A 15183-nucleotide genomic window follows, 5' to 3' on the forward strand; every position below is an offset into this window, starting at 1 on the left:
GCAACACCCCAAGGGACAACAAAACACCTGATTGCTGGGTCAGGTCTGCATGAGTGCTGGGTCAGGCTGTGCACAGCCTTGCAAGGTACACAGAATGTCCACTGTGTTACGTCTCTCTTAAAATGTCAGCCGGGCATCCGCAGCAGCCAACCTCCTCCTGTCGCCGGCTTCCTTCTCTCGCAGCAGGGGCGGCCAGAAACTGCATCCCCCAGGGCTAGCGGCCAGGGTGGAGCTGGCACGCAGTTACGATTGCAGGGTCTGGTCACCCCGGCTCACCCTAGCTCCAGAGGCAAACACCCCTTCAGTTAAGTTTCGTTTTCCCGCTCGGCCTGCCCACCTTCTTGTTCCCTGAGGAACAAGTTGGTCTAGATTCGTTTCTCAGCAGCAGGAGGCGGAGCTGTGCTCCCAGGGGGCTAGATTCGTTTCTCAGCAGCAGGAGGCGGAGCTGTGCTCCCAGGAGGGGGCCCGCGGTATAAAAAACTGGGGCGCAGAGACCGTGCACCGGCTGCTGGGCTGACGGGTGAGTCTCACCGCTGGGGGCCGCGAGTTCCAGCCGACCCAGGGACCTTCGCCAGGGGTGGGGAAGGACGTGCGCCGCTGGCGACCCTCACACTCCAGCCTGGCCCCTGCCTTCTGTGACACGAAGAGTGGTGGGAAAGTTGGAAGGGAAGGGAGTGGAAAGGGATCTGGGGTGAGGGGCTAGACAGGGACGGCTCCTACGCATGTCCATGTGCTCCGAGGGCCACCCACATGCAGTCCGTGGGTTTCCAGGGTCACTGACCCTGCCTTCAGGTCTCAGAACCATCTACAAAAAGGCAGAGCATAAAAACACACCTGAGGGGGCCCCCCCGCCCACACCATGAACCTGCAGTCACCAGGTAGAGGATGTGGGATAGAGTGCGGGGGAGCAGGACCGAACTCCCCCCAAGAAAGGTGGGGGGCTGACCTGGGGAGTTCCCGCTCTACAGCCAGGGTCAACATGAGCAATACTCAGGGATTCTCCCAGGTACAGCGTAGATTGAAAAAAATTGTGGTTTTGATTTTAGCGAATTTGTTGAAAGACTGGCAGACATATATCTCCTCTGCTGGCTGTTGTCCATTATCTGCGACTGCTGGGCCAGAGTCGGGTGGGGCCAGGAGCCAGCAGCTTGGGCCCCTTGGGTGCCCTGGGGTGACAGGGACCCATTGGCTGAGTCTGAATGGAGGGGGAGAGGGGGTCCATAGCTGCCCCAGGCACGGGCATGGGGTGCAGTTTTCTCAGTGGGGTCCCCAGCCATGTCACTGCCTGGTCAATGTTCCCTGGAGGGTGTTCCTGCAGCAGAGGGTCCAGGAGCCCTGGGCCCGTGTGTCTACCCAGAGGGCTCCTGGATGGCCAAGGGCAGCTTTGTTCTGCTTTGGGACACAGCTGCTGGCCAGGAAGCCCCCTGGCCTCCAGGGAGGACCTGGCTCCCCCTGCCCGCCTGTGGACATTCAGGTCTGTGCCCGTGGTCACCCTGGCACCCTGACAAACTGCACTGTGCAGAGATGACAGTCGGGGAGGGGGTTCCCAGGGAACCCCTGAAGCATATGGGACCACGCTGGGGAGGCCGCAAGATGGGCGGCTCAGGCTCAACCAGGGCAGGCAGTGTGCCGGAAGGCATGGGGCTCTTCAGGGTTCAGGGGAGGAGGGCTGACCCCTCCTGTTCCCCATGGGCTGAGCTGAGGGCGCTCCACAAGGGCACAACCCCAGGTGCCCAGGGCCTCTGTGGGCAGCACCGAGGTGGGCTCTGGGCAGCAGCCTGCACAGTTCCAGGTTGGATGTCCAGACCCAGGCTGCAGGGGCAGTGCCTCTCGCACGTGGACAGTGGCTCCCCTCCCTGCCCCTGACCTTGGGAGAGAACTCCAGGCCTGTGGGAAGGGGACACAGCTTCCGCGCAGTGGGGTCTGCAGCAGCCAGGGTCGCAGAGCTGGAAGAGGGCACAGGGTTGGGGCAGAGGCGCCTGCTGTGTGGCTCAGTGTCCTGCACATACAGGGGTAGGTGAGGCCCTGAGCCCTGTGTGGGGCTGCGAGCCAGAGCCTGCCCCTCAGGGTCCTCCCCAGGCCCCCTGGGCTGGTGAACCACTCAGTGCATGGGGATGGTGCAACAGGTGCACAGGATGCTGGTAAACTGGGTGCTGTGGGGACGCCCCGCCCTTGAGCTTCCTGCAGGAAGTGTGCAGTGCCCAGAGCCCAGTGCATGCTCGGGGTGGGGAGGGCAAGGGGTGTCTGGGCTGTGCATGAGCTGGGGACCAGGAGCTGGGTGGGGTGTGCCAGTGTTGCTAATGCCACCTTTCTGATCAGCTGAACGAGTCGCAGGAAACACCGCAGACACCGCGAGACCATGGTGCAGTCTGGAGAGGGAACCGCCAATCTTGATTCAGGTCCTGAATCCAGTGCTGTGATGACCAATGGAGATGCTCAGCCAGCGGAGCAAAAGCAGCCGAGGGTAGGTGGCCGCTCCGCAGGCGCTGTCCCTGTAGGTCGAGCGTGTCCTGCTGAGGGCTGCCCCTTCATCAGCGTGCGGCCGCCTTCCTCCTGCATCCTGTCCTCTCCTTGTCTGAGACCCAAGTGCAGGCCGACGGCCTGAGCTGCCCGGCTGCGAGGCACCCTGGCTCTGGGGCATGTGGTCGGCTGAGGCAGGGCTGGGTCTGAGGCGCTCAGGGCCGCTGCCCACCCCCGGCTCAGCCTCTGCTCCAGCCCTCGGAGAGCTCGTGGAGCTGTGCACCCCAGAATCCAGAACTTGTTGCTGGGAGCCACGTGTGGGCCAGGTGCTGGGGGTCTGCCCTGACTCGAGCCAGGGCTCGGGGGTTCATGCTGCTGTCTGCAGCCTGGCTTTCCACCAGGAAGCTGGGCTGGGATTGTTGCTTATGTTGAGGGGGAGGAGCCACTGTGACTGCTGGCCAGGTCCCCAGAGGGTGCCCCACGTGTTCACGCGTGTGAAGGCGTGGTCACCTGGTTCAGCTGGGCCTTCACGTCCCACACAGATGGCAGGTTCCACGTGATACTGCACACATTCAAGGACTTGGGCAACTCACCTGGCCCTGACCTTGCACCCCCGCCCCCCAGTGGTCTTGGGTTCCGGGATGCCTGTTCTGGTCCATGGCTTCTCTGTGCCTACACTGGCAGCACGCTGTGTGGGTCATCGTAGCTTTAGGACAGCGAGGGATGGCGGGTCCTGCTGGCTCCCTGTTTGTCATCAAAGCCGGTGCAGCGACCTGAGGGCGCTTCGGCCATTCACAGTCCATGTGCGCCATAACTGGGCTCGAGTCATCCTAGGAGTTTGTCTCTTCTGGGCTTCATTCTCTCTGTGAGTTTTCCTGCCTCCTTTTGGGTCACCAGGTTTGCCTGATGATCTCATTTCCCCTGGTTGGTTTCATTAAATGTAACCTTGCATGCACATAGTAGGTGTCGCTCACTGAGTAGGTCAACCTATTGTGTTCCGTGCAGAATAAGAACCCAACAGAGACGTGGTTCTCCCATCACAGCCTTGGCAGGCTTTTCCCCTGTCAGAAACCCCACCACGTCTCGTCTTTGGGTTCAGACAGTCCGTTGTCCCATGAGCATGTGTGCTGGGGAGGTGAGTCGGCCACTGCTTGCTCCCACCGAGATGTGAATTCCGGTTCGGTGGGCTTCCTGCTCCCTGCAGGTAGGTCTCCGTTCACACTTCCTGGGCTGCAAGTCAGCACAGATGGATTCGTTCTTCCACACTCCACCTGCGTGTTGAAAGGCACTTTCTCTGCCTTGAGACTCCCAGGAACTTTACAGATGTGAGCATCATGCCACTGTCTCCCCAGCTGACACAGCTCTGTGAGCATCTGCTGTCCATCTCGCATCGCAGCTCTCACTACAACCTGGCATCCCACGGCTGAGCTTCGGGTTGTGTGTTTGAGCCTGGCCTTGAGCCGTGGGATCCCGTGTGCCTGGTCGCAGGTTCCTTTGCGATTCCAGGTGGGGGTCCCTTGGGCCTCTTGGGTTCGGGTTTATGTTCGTGAGGTTTGGTCTCGAGCATTGCTCCGTGGATGTTCGTTCCTCCTGCTCTGTGACTCCTTGGGGAGTTTCCATCACCTGCTTCCAGGGCACCTGGTGCGTGCCACCTGCACCTGTCATGGAAGTTCCTGCTTTTCCTCTTCCAGGGGCCTGAGAAGAACCTGTGCCTGCAGTACGAGCAGAAGGTGCGCCCCTGCATCGACCTCATCGACTCCCTGCGGGCCCTGGGCGTGGAGCAGGACCTGGCCCTGCCCGCCATCGCCGTCATCGGGGACCAGAGCTCTGGCAAGAGCTCCGTGCTGGAGGCTCTGTCGGGCGTGGCCCTCCCCAGGGGCAGCGGTGAGACAACACAATTCCCCTCCTCCCTCTCGGGGTCCCCAGAGCTCACACAGACAGGGACCTGGCAGCAGCCGCTCGCACATTCCTGTCGATGGGAAGTTCACAGTCCTGGCCAGCTTGTGTCCAAGCTTTGTCCTTGGCGTGCCCCTGTCCTCCTCTCACCTTGCCCTCACATGGCCTTTGCTCTGTGCAACTGCGTCCCTGATGTCCCCGCCCACCACTTCCAGTGCATGGTCCTCACGGTGCTGTAGGACTGGCCCTCTTCCCCGCATTTGACCTTCATGACCTCGTCTAGGGCCCTGACCGCTCTGGCAGGCACATTAGGGCTCAGGCTCCCACACCGGAGGCTAGAGGGGTACAGTTCCTTGTGCGATGCCATCACACTGCACATTTTTGTCTAGCCAGTGTGTGTTCAGCAGTTTATGGAAGAGCTGAATCAGTTCCTGGGGGTCCCCAGCTTGGTACTGCGGGCATGTGGGTGACTTCCCCAAGACACGGGGCACCGTCTGAGCAGGTGAACACTGGCTGTGCTGGGGACAGTGCTTGGGCTGCACAGCCAAGATATCAGACAGGGATGGCAGGCAGCAGCGCTGGGTCCTGGGCCAGTCCTGGCACTGTACAGGGTTGGGGCAGGAAGGCGTTTGCAGTTCGGGATAGTAGGAAGGTGGCCTGGTGGGAGCAGTCCTTCCCAATGGGGGAAGATGAGAATGTGCGGACTGCTGGGGGACTCTGCAGGTTGAGGGGCTTGTGTCCTGAGCAGATGGCAGTGTGGGGAGGGTGCCGGCAGCCCAAGGGTGCTGGCAACACTGGGCAGTGAACAGGCCCAGCTGCGTGGTGCAGATGCCTGCTGCTCTGGACATGCACATCAGATGGGTCATGCACAGTGTGACCAGGATGTTGTCCATGTCACTGTCCCCTGAGGGGTGGCCATATATGTTGGAGGCCCCAGGGTAGCCTCAGGGCTGAGCTGGCCTGGCCCTGCAGGCATTGTCACACGCTGCCCCCTGGTGCTGAAGCTGAAGAAGCTGCCACCGGAAAGCAAGTGGACTGGCAAGGTCAGCTACCAGGATAAGGAGGTGGACATCTTGGAGCCAGCGCAGGTGGAACAGGAGATCAACAAAGGTGAGTGTGTGCCATATCCTCACCTGTGGGCCACCCTCGGGTGCTTGGACGGCCGAGATGGCCCCTCCTCTCCTGGACCAAATGCACCTGGGGACCCAAGGAGGATACACTCAGCCCCTGGGGGTTTTCTTCCTCTACCTTTTTGTCCAGTCACTGCTGAGTGTCCTGGGGCATCCCTGCTCCTGATTCCCCTTGCCTTGGGATGCCATGGGTGGGATCAGGTGACCTCAGGAAGTCCCTGCCCTACTGGGGACAGGGACACAGGGGCCCATGAGAACACAGGGCTGCAGGCAGGGAGCCCACGGAGCAGTCCTGGGGCCTTAGGCTCCAGCTGGGGGAGTGAGGTGCTGCCGACCTGCCCTTCCCTGCACCAGGGGCCACAGCAGCAGCTGGCCCCACTCTGAGTGCCTCCAGTGTCCCCTGTGCCTCTTCTTCAGCCCAGGACACGATTGCCGGGAAAGGCCTGGGCATCAGTGCGGAGCTTATCAACCTGGAGGTCAGCTCCCCAGACGTCCCGGATCTGACACTCATTGACCTCCCCGGCATCACCCGGGTGGCCGTGGGTGATCAGCCCGCTGACATTGGATGCCAGGTGAGATGCTTGTGCCTGGGCTGGGTGGAGAGGGAAGGCCTCAGGCACCTGTTGGTTCAGTGCTACAGGAAGGGAGCCTCCCTGCTGACAGAGCCAGGGCTGAGCCTCGGTGAAGACCAAACAGGGGCATAACCTCACTGCAGACAGGGCCAGGGGTGGGTCCTCAACGCAGATAGGGCTGGCTGGGGCAGAGCTTCCATGAAGAAAGGGCTGACCACGGGCAGAGCCTCCCTGCAGGGCTGGCATTGAGCAGGGACTCCCTGCAGACAGAGCCAGGGGCAGAGCCTGAGTTTGCACTGGGTAGGACATATGGCATGTCCAGGAACTCCCACTAGCTGCAGCCCGTGGTGTGGGCAGGCTCAGCCACGTGTCCCTGCACAAGCTCAGCCTCCCTCACTGTGTCCTGCAGGTCCCTCAAGCTCTCGTCTCTGCAGGTGCTGCCCTGGGCACCCTTGGTCCTGAGCCCAGCCAGGCCCGGGAGCTCTCCCCGGCCTGACAGGGCCCTGTTCACAACTGCCCTCTCTCTGTAGATCAAGGCGCTCATCCGGAAGTACATCCAGAGGCAGGAGACCATCAACCTGGTGGTGGTGCCCAGTAACGTGGACATCGCCACCACGGAGGCTCTGAGCATGGCCCAGGAGGTGGACCCCGACGGGGACCGGACCATAGGTGAACGGCTAGGAGCTGTGAGGGTGGGGCCCTGTGTCCAGCAGGGGTCAACTGCACAGGTGCACCTGAGGTTGGAGCCCGCGGGGTCCACAGGACGACAGTGCTCCTGGGTGACCTCAGTGACATGGGGACACTCATCCTCTGATGTCAGAATGGGCAGTACGGGGACACAGAGTGACCTGTCCATCAGGGGCCTGGGAGAAGGGATGTGGCCCTGGCTGCCTGCAGGGGCAGCCCTGCCTCTCTCCCCAGGGCAGGACTCTGGGCTCTCTGGGATCCTCATCTCCCACAAGCAAGGCGGGGAGGAACCCTGGAGGCGGTGTCTGGGTGTCAGCCGGGCCGTCCCTCAGCGCCGAGCCCAGGAACAGCTCTGACACAGGTGCGCGCCTGCAGGCATCCTGACGAAGCCTGACCTGGTGGACAGAGGCACGGAGGACAAGGTGGTGGACGTGGTGCGGAACCTGGTGTTCCCCCTGAAGAAGGGCTACCTGGTGGTCAAGTGCCGCGGCCAGCAGGACATCCAGGAGCGGCTGAGCCTGGCCCAGGCCCTGCAGAGGGAGCAGGCCTTCTTTGAGGATCACCCACACTTCAGGTGGGAGTGGGGCTCTGGGCTCATGGGGTCTCAGCCCGTGTTTGTGCACAGCCAGGGCTGCAGGGTGCTCCTGTGTGCATGCGTGGGTGTGCATGTGAAGGTCCTGGGCAGTGAGTGAAGGACTCGCGTAGCAGCAGGAGCAGAGGCTGATGCCCAGTGCCCAGCTTCCTGTCCCTGAGCCGTCGTCCTGCACCACGCTCCCGGGCTGTGGGCCAGCCTGACCGGAGCTCAGCCGGGACGTACACGCATGCAGAGTGGGCGCACGTCTTTGCCTTTCCTGTAGCCGCAGCAAGCACTCACCTGGGCCCAGTGTGCCTCCTCCCGGCCCGAGGTGCACAGCAGTAGCAGAGTATATTTGTGAGTGTGTGTGGGTGGGTGTAAGAGAGAGAGAGAGAGAGAGAGAGCCTTTAGACACATGTGCTGCCTGGGGCAAAGGGCAGGTGTGATAGCAGAGCAGGTGTGTGTGCGTGTGTGTGTGTGGCCTTGCACACATGTGCCACGCAGAGCACGGGGGGCAGTTGTGTTAGCAGAGCAGACCCACAGGTGTCTCTGGGCATGTTCAGGATGCCCCGGGCTGTGGTCAACACTGGGGTGACATCCCCCAGGGCCCTGCAGCTCTGCCCTCAGTGTCCAGAGTGGAGCTGAGTGCCAGCTGAGCCTGGCAGGTCTGGCTCCTGCACTCGCTCCAGTGACGTCCCTCTGCGTTCTGGCCCAGGGTTCTTCTGGAGGAAGGGCGGGCCACGGTGCCCTTCTTGGCCGAGAGACTGAGCACGGAGCTGATTGAGCACATCTGTGTAAGAACCTGGGGGGCGGTCTGCCCACGGCGCCCCTGGAATCAGAGAGGGAACCCAAGCAGCCTGGGACTAAGGGCTGGTACCAAGGGCTCTGCCGGTGCCCCAAGATTCAGCAATCCAGCTATGCTGGGACATACCAATGCCCAGGGTTCTGCCAGCGAGCAGAGACTCAGCTGACCAGAGCATGGAGCCAAGAGGGCACGGGGCTTGTCTTGGGCAGCTGGTGTCGGGCCTGTGGGTGTGGTGGCTCCGAGGTCACTCCTTGACAAGAGTGGGCCCCCCATGCAGCCTGGGCCTCCCCCGGCGTCCCTGTCTCAGCAGCTGGGGTCTGTTGCCCACTGCTGTCCCAGTGTCAGGGAGGGCCCGGCTGGACCCACACCTCTGTGTGTCTGCCACCAGTCTCCCTGTGGGGGCCCGGGTGCTCACACGCCCCAACGTGAGGGCTGCTTCTGCCAGCTTCCTGTTGGCTTGTGAGCTTGATGGCTGCCAGGCCTGCAGCCCTGGTGCCCTGGGCCCTGCCCTGCCACCCAGAGCCTCCCTGCAGGGGTCCAGGGAGCTGGGACAGCAGGGTGATGTGACTGAGCCAGGTGGGGGTGAGGGCTCCTGCCCGACCCCACCCCCATGTGCAGGAGGTGGGGCCATCGCTGGGCTCCACCCTGCCCCTGCAGCCAGTCAGCTGCCCTCCCTACACTGGAGCCACAAGGCCCAGACTGGCCCCTGCTTGCTTTCCAGTTCCGGTCCTGGCTGGCTGCTGTCCCTTGGCCACACCTCACAGTCGCTCACAGTCATGGCCACTGACTGGGGGCGCCGATGTGGGCAACACGGGCTGGACCTGTGATGTCAAGAGTGGAAGTCCCCGGTCCACTGTAGCTCTGGAAGTTTCCAGATCTAGATTGCTCTGGGGCTTCCTTTGCAGGACTTCCAAAGAATTGGTCCTGGGGCAGGAGCTTTTTCCAGTCGAACAGGCCCTGGGGTAGTCTGGCCTGCCCTTGGCCTTCAGGACCACCCCTGGGAGTGGGTTCGCAGGCGAGGGCGTGGCTGTGTACAAGGACCCAGGCTCGCCATCGCTGCCCATGCCCACATGTTCGGTCTCCCCCTCTCTCTTGACAGAAAACCCTGCCGCTGTTGGAACAGAAGATCAAGGAGAATCACGACAAATGCACAGAGGAGCTGCAGAAGTACGGCGTGGACATCCCCGAGGACTCCAGCGAAAGGCTCGTCTTTCTCATAGACGTGAGCCATGCACCTGCTGGAGCCCAAGGCCCTGCTGCCTGCTGGGGAGGGGCGGGGCCTGGCCCACATGGCATTCTGCCCTCTTAGTTGGAGAGCCAGTGGAAAGGGAGGGCGTTGCTCAGGAGGCGGGGCTGCCTGAGGAGGGTCTCCTTCATTGGCTGTGGCCCTGAGCGGTCACAGCGCAGGGTGGTCGTGTGTGGGCAGGCTTAAGGCCAGCGCCTCCTCCTTCCCAGCCCCCCCCACCTCTGCAAGCACACCAGCCTGGTGCAAGCTTGGTGCCCCTGCTCATCCTGGGTCTTCTCTCCTTGCAGAAAATCAGTGCCTTTAATCAGGACATCACGGCTCTGGTACAAGGGGAGGAGGTGGTCGGGGAGAAGGACAGCCGGCTGTTCACCAAGCTGAGGAAGGAGTTCTCCAGCTGGAACACTGTGATTGAGGACAACTTTAAGGAAGGTGAGTGGTCACTCAGGAGCCGACCCAGAGCCAGGTTGGTGTGACCGATGGACGGCCTGCAAGGGCCAGCTCCCTTCTGCTGCGGATCCCTGTCTGGGTCGGGTTCCATGTCTGCCCCCGAGATCACTGCCTAGTGGTAGCCTCTGGCAGGGCAGGGCAGGTGGGCAAGGGCAGAGCCCTGTGACCTGGAGGCTGCCCAGAGACACCCCACTCCTAGCCTCAGCCCATCGGGTGTCAGGGTTTTTTTTAATGATTTATTTATTTTTATTGCAAAGTTTGATATACAGAGAGGAAGAGAGATGAGAGGAAGATCTTCTGTCTTTTGATTCACTCCCCAAGCGACTGCAATGTACAGGGTTGCCTCAGGAGCCTCTTGCAGGTCTCCCACGCAGTACAGGCCACAATTTTGGCCATCCTGCACTGCTCTTCCAGGCCACAAGCAGGGAGCTCAATGGGAAGCTGGCCCACCGGGATATGACTGACACGCATATGGGATCCCGGCACGTTCAAGGCGAGGGCTTTTTCCACTAGACCACCCTGCCAGTCCTGGCGTATCAGTTTTTGACCGTGGAATTGGGGTACAATGTAGTGAGCTTTCAGTAGCACATCTGGTCACAGTCCAAGCGCCAGTTGGCTGGGGTGAGGAGGGCCCAGGAGAAAGAGACACAGAAGCCCCAGGCGTCCTGTTGCTGTCCCTGGCAGGGGCAGCATGCCTCTGATGTCAGGGGCCCTTAAGGGGAGAGACTGCACAGGGCTGGCCACGCGGCTTCAGCACGCCCGGCCTCCTTAGGCCCTCAGGTGCCGCGGGCAGGTCTGAGTGCACCTGAGGGCTGCAGTGGGCTTCCTCACGGTGGTTCCATAATGCAGACACGCAGCTGCCCCCGGGTTCTATAGGAATGCTGCCGGCAGAACACGCGTGTCCAGCAGTAACAGCCCCCCGAGGTGTGCAGCCCCGCGCTGGCGGGAGGGGCTGCATACAGGAAGCATAGAAACTCCAGAGCCCACATTAGTGGGTCCTACACGAGTTTTCTCGCCCGGCACCCATCTTGTTGGCAAGCTGGGGGTCGGTTCTGTGCACGCAGGCCCTTCCCAGTTGATCCCACTGTGGGGGTGCTCCTTCAACAGGCAGCAAGCAGGCAGCTGCCATTTCTTCAGAGATTCTTGGGAACAGGCGTTTGTGAGGGTGTGACCACGCGCTGTGTGTGTGTGTGTGTGTGCTTTCTTTTCCTTTGTTGCGCCATAGTACCAGCTAAGCGGCTTCTCACACAGGCAGAGACTAAGGAAACTCTAGCCACTTCATCTCTGGCAGCTCCCTCCCTAGATAACACTTAGGGACACCCAGTGGGACACCCCTGTTCCCCAGTCCACCCTCAGTGGACGTCCACTTCTGACACTCTTGCTTTCATGGTTTAAAGAATCCACAGAGAGCACGTAGCGGTGAAGGTGCAGCTGTCTCAACATGAGGGGTGTGTAGTGAGGCGGGTGCTCAGGGTCCCAGGGGATTTCAGAGTGTGCCTTGGCTGTGGGTGTGAGCATGGGAAGCAGGGGTCCTCTTGCTCCAGGGAAGGTTGCGTGTCCCTTCAACAGCGCGAGGAAGACTGTGGAATGCTTTGCTGTGCTGAGTGGAGACAGGCTTGACACACCCAAGGCCCTGACCTTTTGTGCCCTGCAGTTAGGGTGCTCCCGGCTGCAGGCCACGGTGCAGGGCCCAGGCAAGGTCGCCCCAAGTCTGCTCCACTACTGTGCCTCACTGCACTGCCAGCCTGGGGCCAGCCAGGGATGCGGGGCAAATCTACCTCTGCCCCTCGCCCCAGGCACTGCTTGGCATACAATCTGGACTGGCTGGATTCTGGGCTTCCTTGCCACCGTGCTGCTGGCCTGGAGCCTGGAGCCAGGTGACTGTGTAAGACTCCAGGCCGCTCTTCCTGCTGCAGGTTTCAAAGAGGTATACAAACAGATCTGGAAGTTTGAGAACCAGTACCGCGGCAGAGAGCTGCCAGGGTTTGTGAACTTCAGGACGTTCGAGACCATCATAAAACAACAGATCAAAGCCCTGGAGCAGCCGGCGCTGGACATGCTGCACACGGTGACAGGTGGGTGTGGACAGGGGACAGGTGGGTGTGGACAGGAGACAGGTGGGTGTGGACAGGGGACAGGTGTGTGTGGGGTGGACAGGGGACAGGTGTGTGTGGGGTGGACAGGGGACAGGTGGGTGTGGACAGGAGACAGGTGGGTGTGGACAGGGGACAGGTGGGTGTGGGGTGGACAGGACAGGTGTGTGTGGGGTGGACAGGGGACAGGTGTGTGTGGACAGGGGACAGGTGGGTGTGGACAGGGGACAGGTGGGTGTGGGGTGGACAGGGGGACAGGTGGGTGTGGACAGGGGAGAGGTGGGTGTGGGGTGGACAGAGGACAGGTGTGTGTGGGGTGGACAGGGGACAGGTGGGTGTGGACAGGGGACAGGTGGGTGTGGACAGGGGACAGGTGTGTGTGGGGTGGACAGGGGACAGGTGGGTGTGGGGTGGACAGGGGAGAGGTGGGTGTGGCGTGGACAGGGGATAGCGACAGGTTTCATAGCTTTGTGACTTCCTCAGCTCTCTCAGCACACAGCATGGTAGATGCACCCAGCACTGGGCCAAGGATGGGAAGAGCGAGCAAACCCCATGAGCATTCCCAGGGAGCTTTGAGGGAAAATTGAATTTCCACAACTTCTGAGCCCCCAGACCACTGCGTCTCCCAGGGTCCTTCACCATGCTTGGGGCTTGGGGCTCCAGGCTCTGAAAGTCTCAGCACCATTCATACCAGAACAGCGTTTGCAGGACACAGGGCCTTGTGCTAGAAAACTGCAAATCCAAGTTCACAGATGAGGCGTCTGTACCAGTGCCAATGTGGGGAAGCCACATGAGCTCAGCTTTCTGAGTCGTTTCCCCGTAAGGTCCAGAGGGTCCCTCGCGTGTACCTGCCAGGTTTAGGCAAGAGGTCCCAGGGCCAGCAGCATGGGACAGGTGGGACCCCTTGAGGAGCAGAATGGGAAGGGAAGCCCTGTGACTGTTGACTGCCGAGCAAGCTTGGACCATGGATGTGTGCTGAGCTGGACAGTGCGGGCGCTGAGACCTGCGCGTGGCTCTGGGCCGTGCAGGTTTGATGATGAAAGGCGAATGGCCTGAAACTGCCAAATATCTTCATCAGGGAAATTCCTCATACTTGGGGTCCAGGCTGCAGCCTGGCAGGGCACGGGGAGCACCTGGGTTCTCCCCACAAGGTCAGGGCCGGGAGCCAGGGGCTCTCCGCTGCACTGCCCCCTCCCCACGTCTCATGCCTCCTGCTTCTCTCAGATCTGGTACGGGAAGCCTTCACAGAGGTCTCAGAGAAGAGCTTCCAAGAGTTCTTCAACCTGCACAAAACCACCAAGGTGAGGCCCAGACCCAGAGCTGTGGCCAGCGGGAATCCCGGCCCCCATCTATCCTCTGGGCTGGGGGAGCCCTCCTTGAGCCCTCCATGAACCTAGCCTGGCAGCCTGAGGCGCCCTGGTGCCCAGTGACCACCTCACGCTAACCCCGGGTTCTGCTTTTCAACTGCAGAGCCAAGCAGGAGGCTAACATGCGTCCTTGTCCCTGGGCTGCCCTGTTGGCCAGGCCGCCTCAGTGCATAGGAGGGGGTGGTACCAAGTCTTGGCTTGTGAGCAGCATCCACATGGGCCCTGGTCATGCTGGTGCCTATGCCCACCCCTGTGCAACCAGCTTTTCTCCAAAGGACACCTGCCCACCTGTCTTGTCCCCACAGGCCAAAATCGAGGACATCCGCTCAGAGCAGGAGAAGAAGGCGGAGAAGGCCATCCGGCAGAACTTCCAGATGGAGCAGATGGTCTACTGCCAGGACCAGGTGTACCGGGGTGCCCTGAGGAAGGTCAGAGAGAAGCAGGCGGAGGAACGCTCGCAGAAACCCACTTTGCAGAAGAACAAGTCCACTGAAACCCACTCTACAGAGGAGTCTGCAGTGATCGAAATCTTGGAGCACCTGTTTGCCTACCACCAGGTGAGCTGGCAGAGCCAGGGCCCCCGGGGACTGTCCTGGGCAAGCCCTGTGCACGGGAACTTGGCAAGGGCAGCTCAGCCAGCAGGAACCAGCTCCTGGATCAGCCACAGTACAGTGGGGTGGAAGCACAGCTGGGCTCAGGAAGGCATGAGAGAAGCAATCTGGTTGACCAGATGCCTCATGACTCAGCCTGGCCCTCTGAGGGCTTGAGCTGTGGCTATGAATGGAGGTCTGGAAGCCCCCACAGCAGGCCTGAGCTGCAGCAAGAGGCCACCGCAGGCAGCGCGGCTCTCGGCCACGTCACAGGCGCGAGTGCAGCCAGGCGAGGGGCCGCAGGGCTGCACAGCTGCCTCTGCTCCTCGTAGCACAGTCCCTGGTGGCTCACACACATGAGAGTGTGAACAGGCACACTGGGCACGCAGCACAGCTTCAAGGACCAAAAAAGAGCCATGTGTCTGGCACGTCCCAGGCAGCTGGTCACCCGCAGCCTGCTGCGACCCTCACAAGGTGCTTTCGCCCCTGCCCTGAGCAGCACAGTCCATGGTGGGGAGAGCCGCCCCTGACCTCCCCATCCTCATCCTGCTCCCCGCCCCGCTCATGCCAGTGCGCTCTCCCTCCCAGGGCGCTGACCACACCTACCTTCTCCCCTGCTAAGCCCCGTGCCCGCTCATGCCAGTGCGCTCTCCCTCCCAGGGCGCTGACCACACCTACCTTCTCCCCTGCTAAGCCCCGTGCCCGCTCATGCCAGTGCGCTCTCCCTCCCAGGAGGCTAGCACGCGCATCTCGAGCTACATCCCTATGATGGTGCAGTTCTTCGTCCTGCGCACCTACGGGCAGCGGCTGCAGACGGCCATGCTGCAGCTGCTGCAGGACAAGGACACCTGCGGCTGGCTGCTGAAGGAGCGCAGCGACACCAGCGCCAAGAGGAGGTTCCTCAAGGAGCGGCTCTCACGGCTGGCCCAGGCCCGGCGCCAGCTCGCCAAGTTCCCGGGCTGACCCAGGGCACCAGGTCTGCAGGTGCAGGAAGCCCCCCACTGGCCCCCACCCGTCCTCGGTTATAATAAACATGCGGCAGCCAGCCGGCGTGCCCCTGCCCATCCTGTGTGCTGTGGGGTGGGTAGGCTGGCAGTAGAAGCAGCTGTGGTGCCAGTGGGGAAGGAATCCGCTAGCAGGACCCGGCTGTCCTGGGGAGCAGGGGAGGGGGTGACTCGTGGCCCCAGCAGAGCCAGGATCCCTAGGGTCCCTGGGAGGCAGGAGTCACACGGTGACCTTGACAAGCCCTAAAGGGGCTTGCTGAGTCCTCAAGACTCCTACCAGGCCAGGCAGGATGCGGTGAGGGTCAGAACAGG

The 15183-nt window shown here is 61.7% G+C and overlaps 1 protein-coding gene across 1 annotated transcript; it reads left to right on the forward strand.

Moving 5' to 3' along the window:
- Positions 1-499: 499 nt before the first annotated feature.
- LOC121160665 (interferon-induced GTP-binding protein Mx1-like) lies at positions 500-14912 on the forward strand. The gene is made up of 14 exons (XM_040986643.1): positions 500-520; positions 2320-2464; positions 4152-4344; positions 5329-5466; positions 5904-6058; positions 6589-6727; positions 7121-7319; positions 8035-8113; positions 9224-9346; positions 9658-9799; positions 11734-11892; positions 13135-13211; positions 13583-13834; positions 14600-14912. Exons 2-14 carry the CDS (start codon positions 2360-2362, stop codon positions 14828-14830), a joined length of 1992 nt encoding a protein of 663 aa, XP_040842577.1. The 5' UTR covers positions 500-520; positions 2320-2359; the 3' UTR covers positions 14831-14912.
- Positions 14913-15183: the final 271 nt, after the last annotated feature.

The sequence above is a fragment of the Ochotona curzoniae genome, unplaced genomic scaffold (assembly GCF_017591425.1).
Source record: "Ochotona curzoniae isolate NIBS_2020 unplaced genomic scaffold, NIBS_Ocur_1.0 contig_4516, whole genome shotgun sequence".
In the NCBI taxonomy this organism is placed as follows: Eukaryota; Metazoa; Chordata; class Mammalia; order Lagomorpha; family Ochotonidae; genus Ochotona; species Ochotona curzoniae.

What these genes read in the sequence shown, in the direction of transcription:
- LOC121160665 (XM_040986643.1), top strand. Translation starts at nt 2,360, where the DNA reads ATGGTGCAGTCTGGAGAGGGAACCGCCAATCTTGATTCAGGTCCTGAA. An exon ending in AGCTGATTGAGCACATCTGT is followed by an intron (nt 8,114 to 9,223) that starts GTAAGAACCTGG and finishes CTCTCTTGACAG; the next exon opens with AAAACCCTGCCGCTGTTGGA. An exon ending in TGAGGACAACTTTAAGGAAG is followed by an intron (nt 9,800 to 11,733) that starts GTGAGTGGTCAC and finishes TTCCTGCTGCAG; the next exon opens with GTTTCAAAGAGGTATACAAA.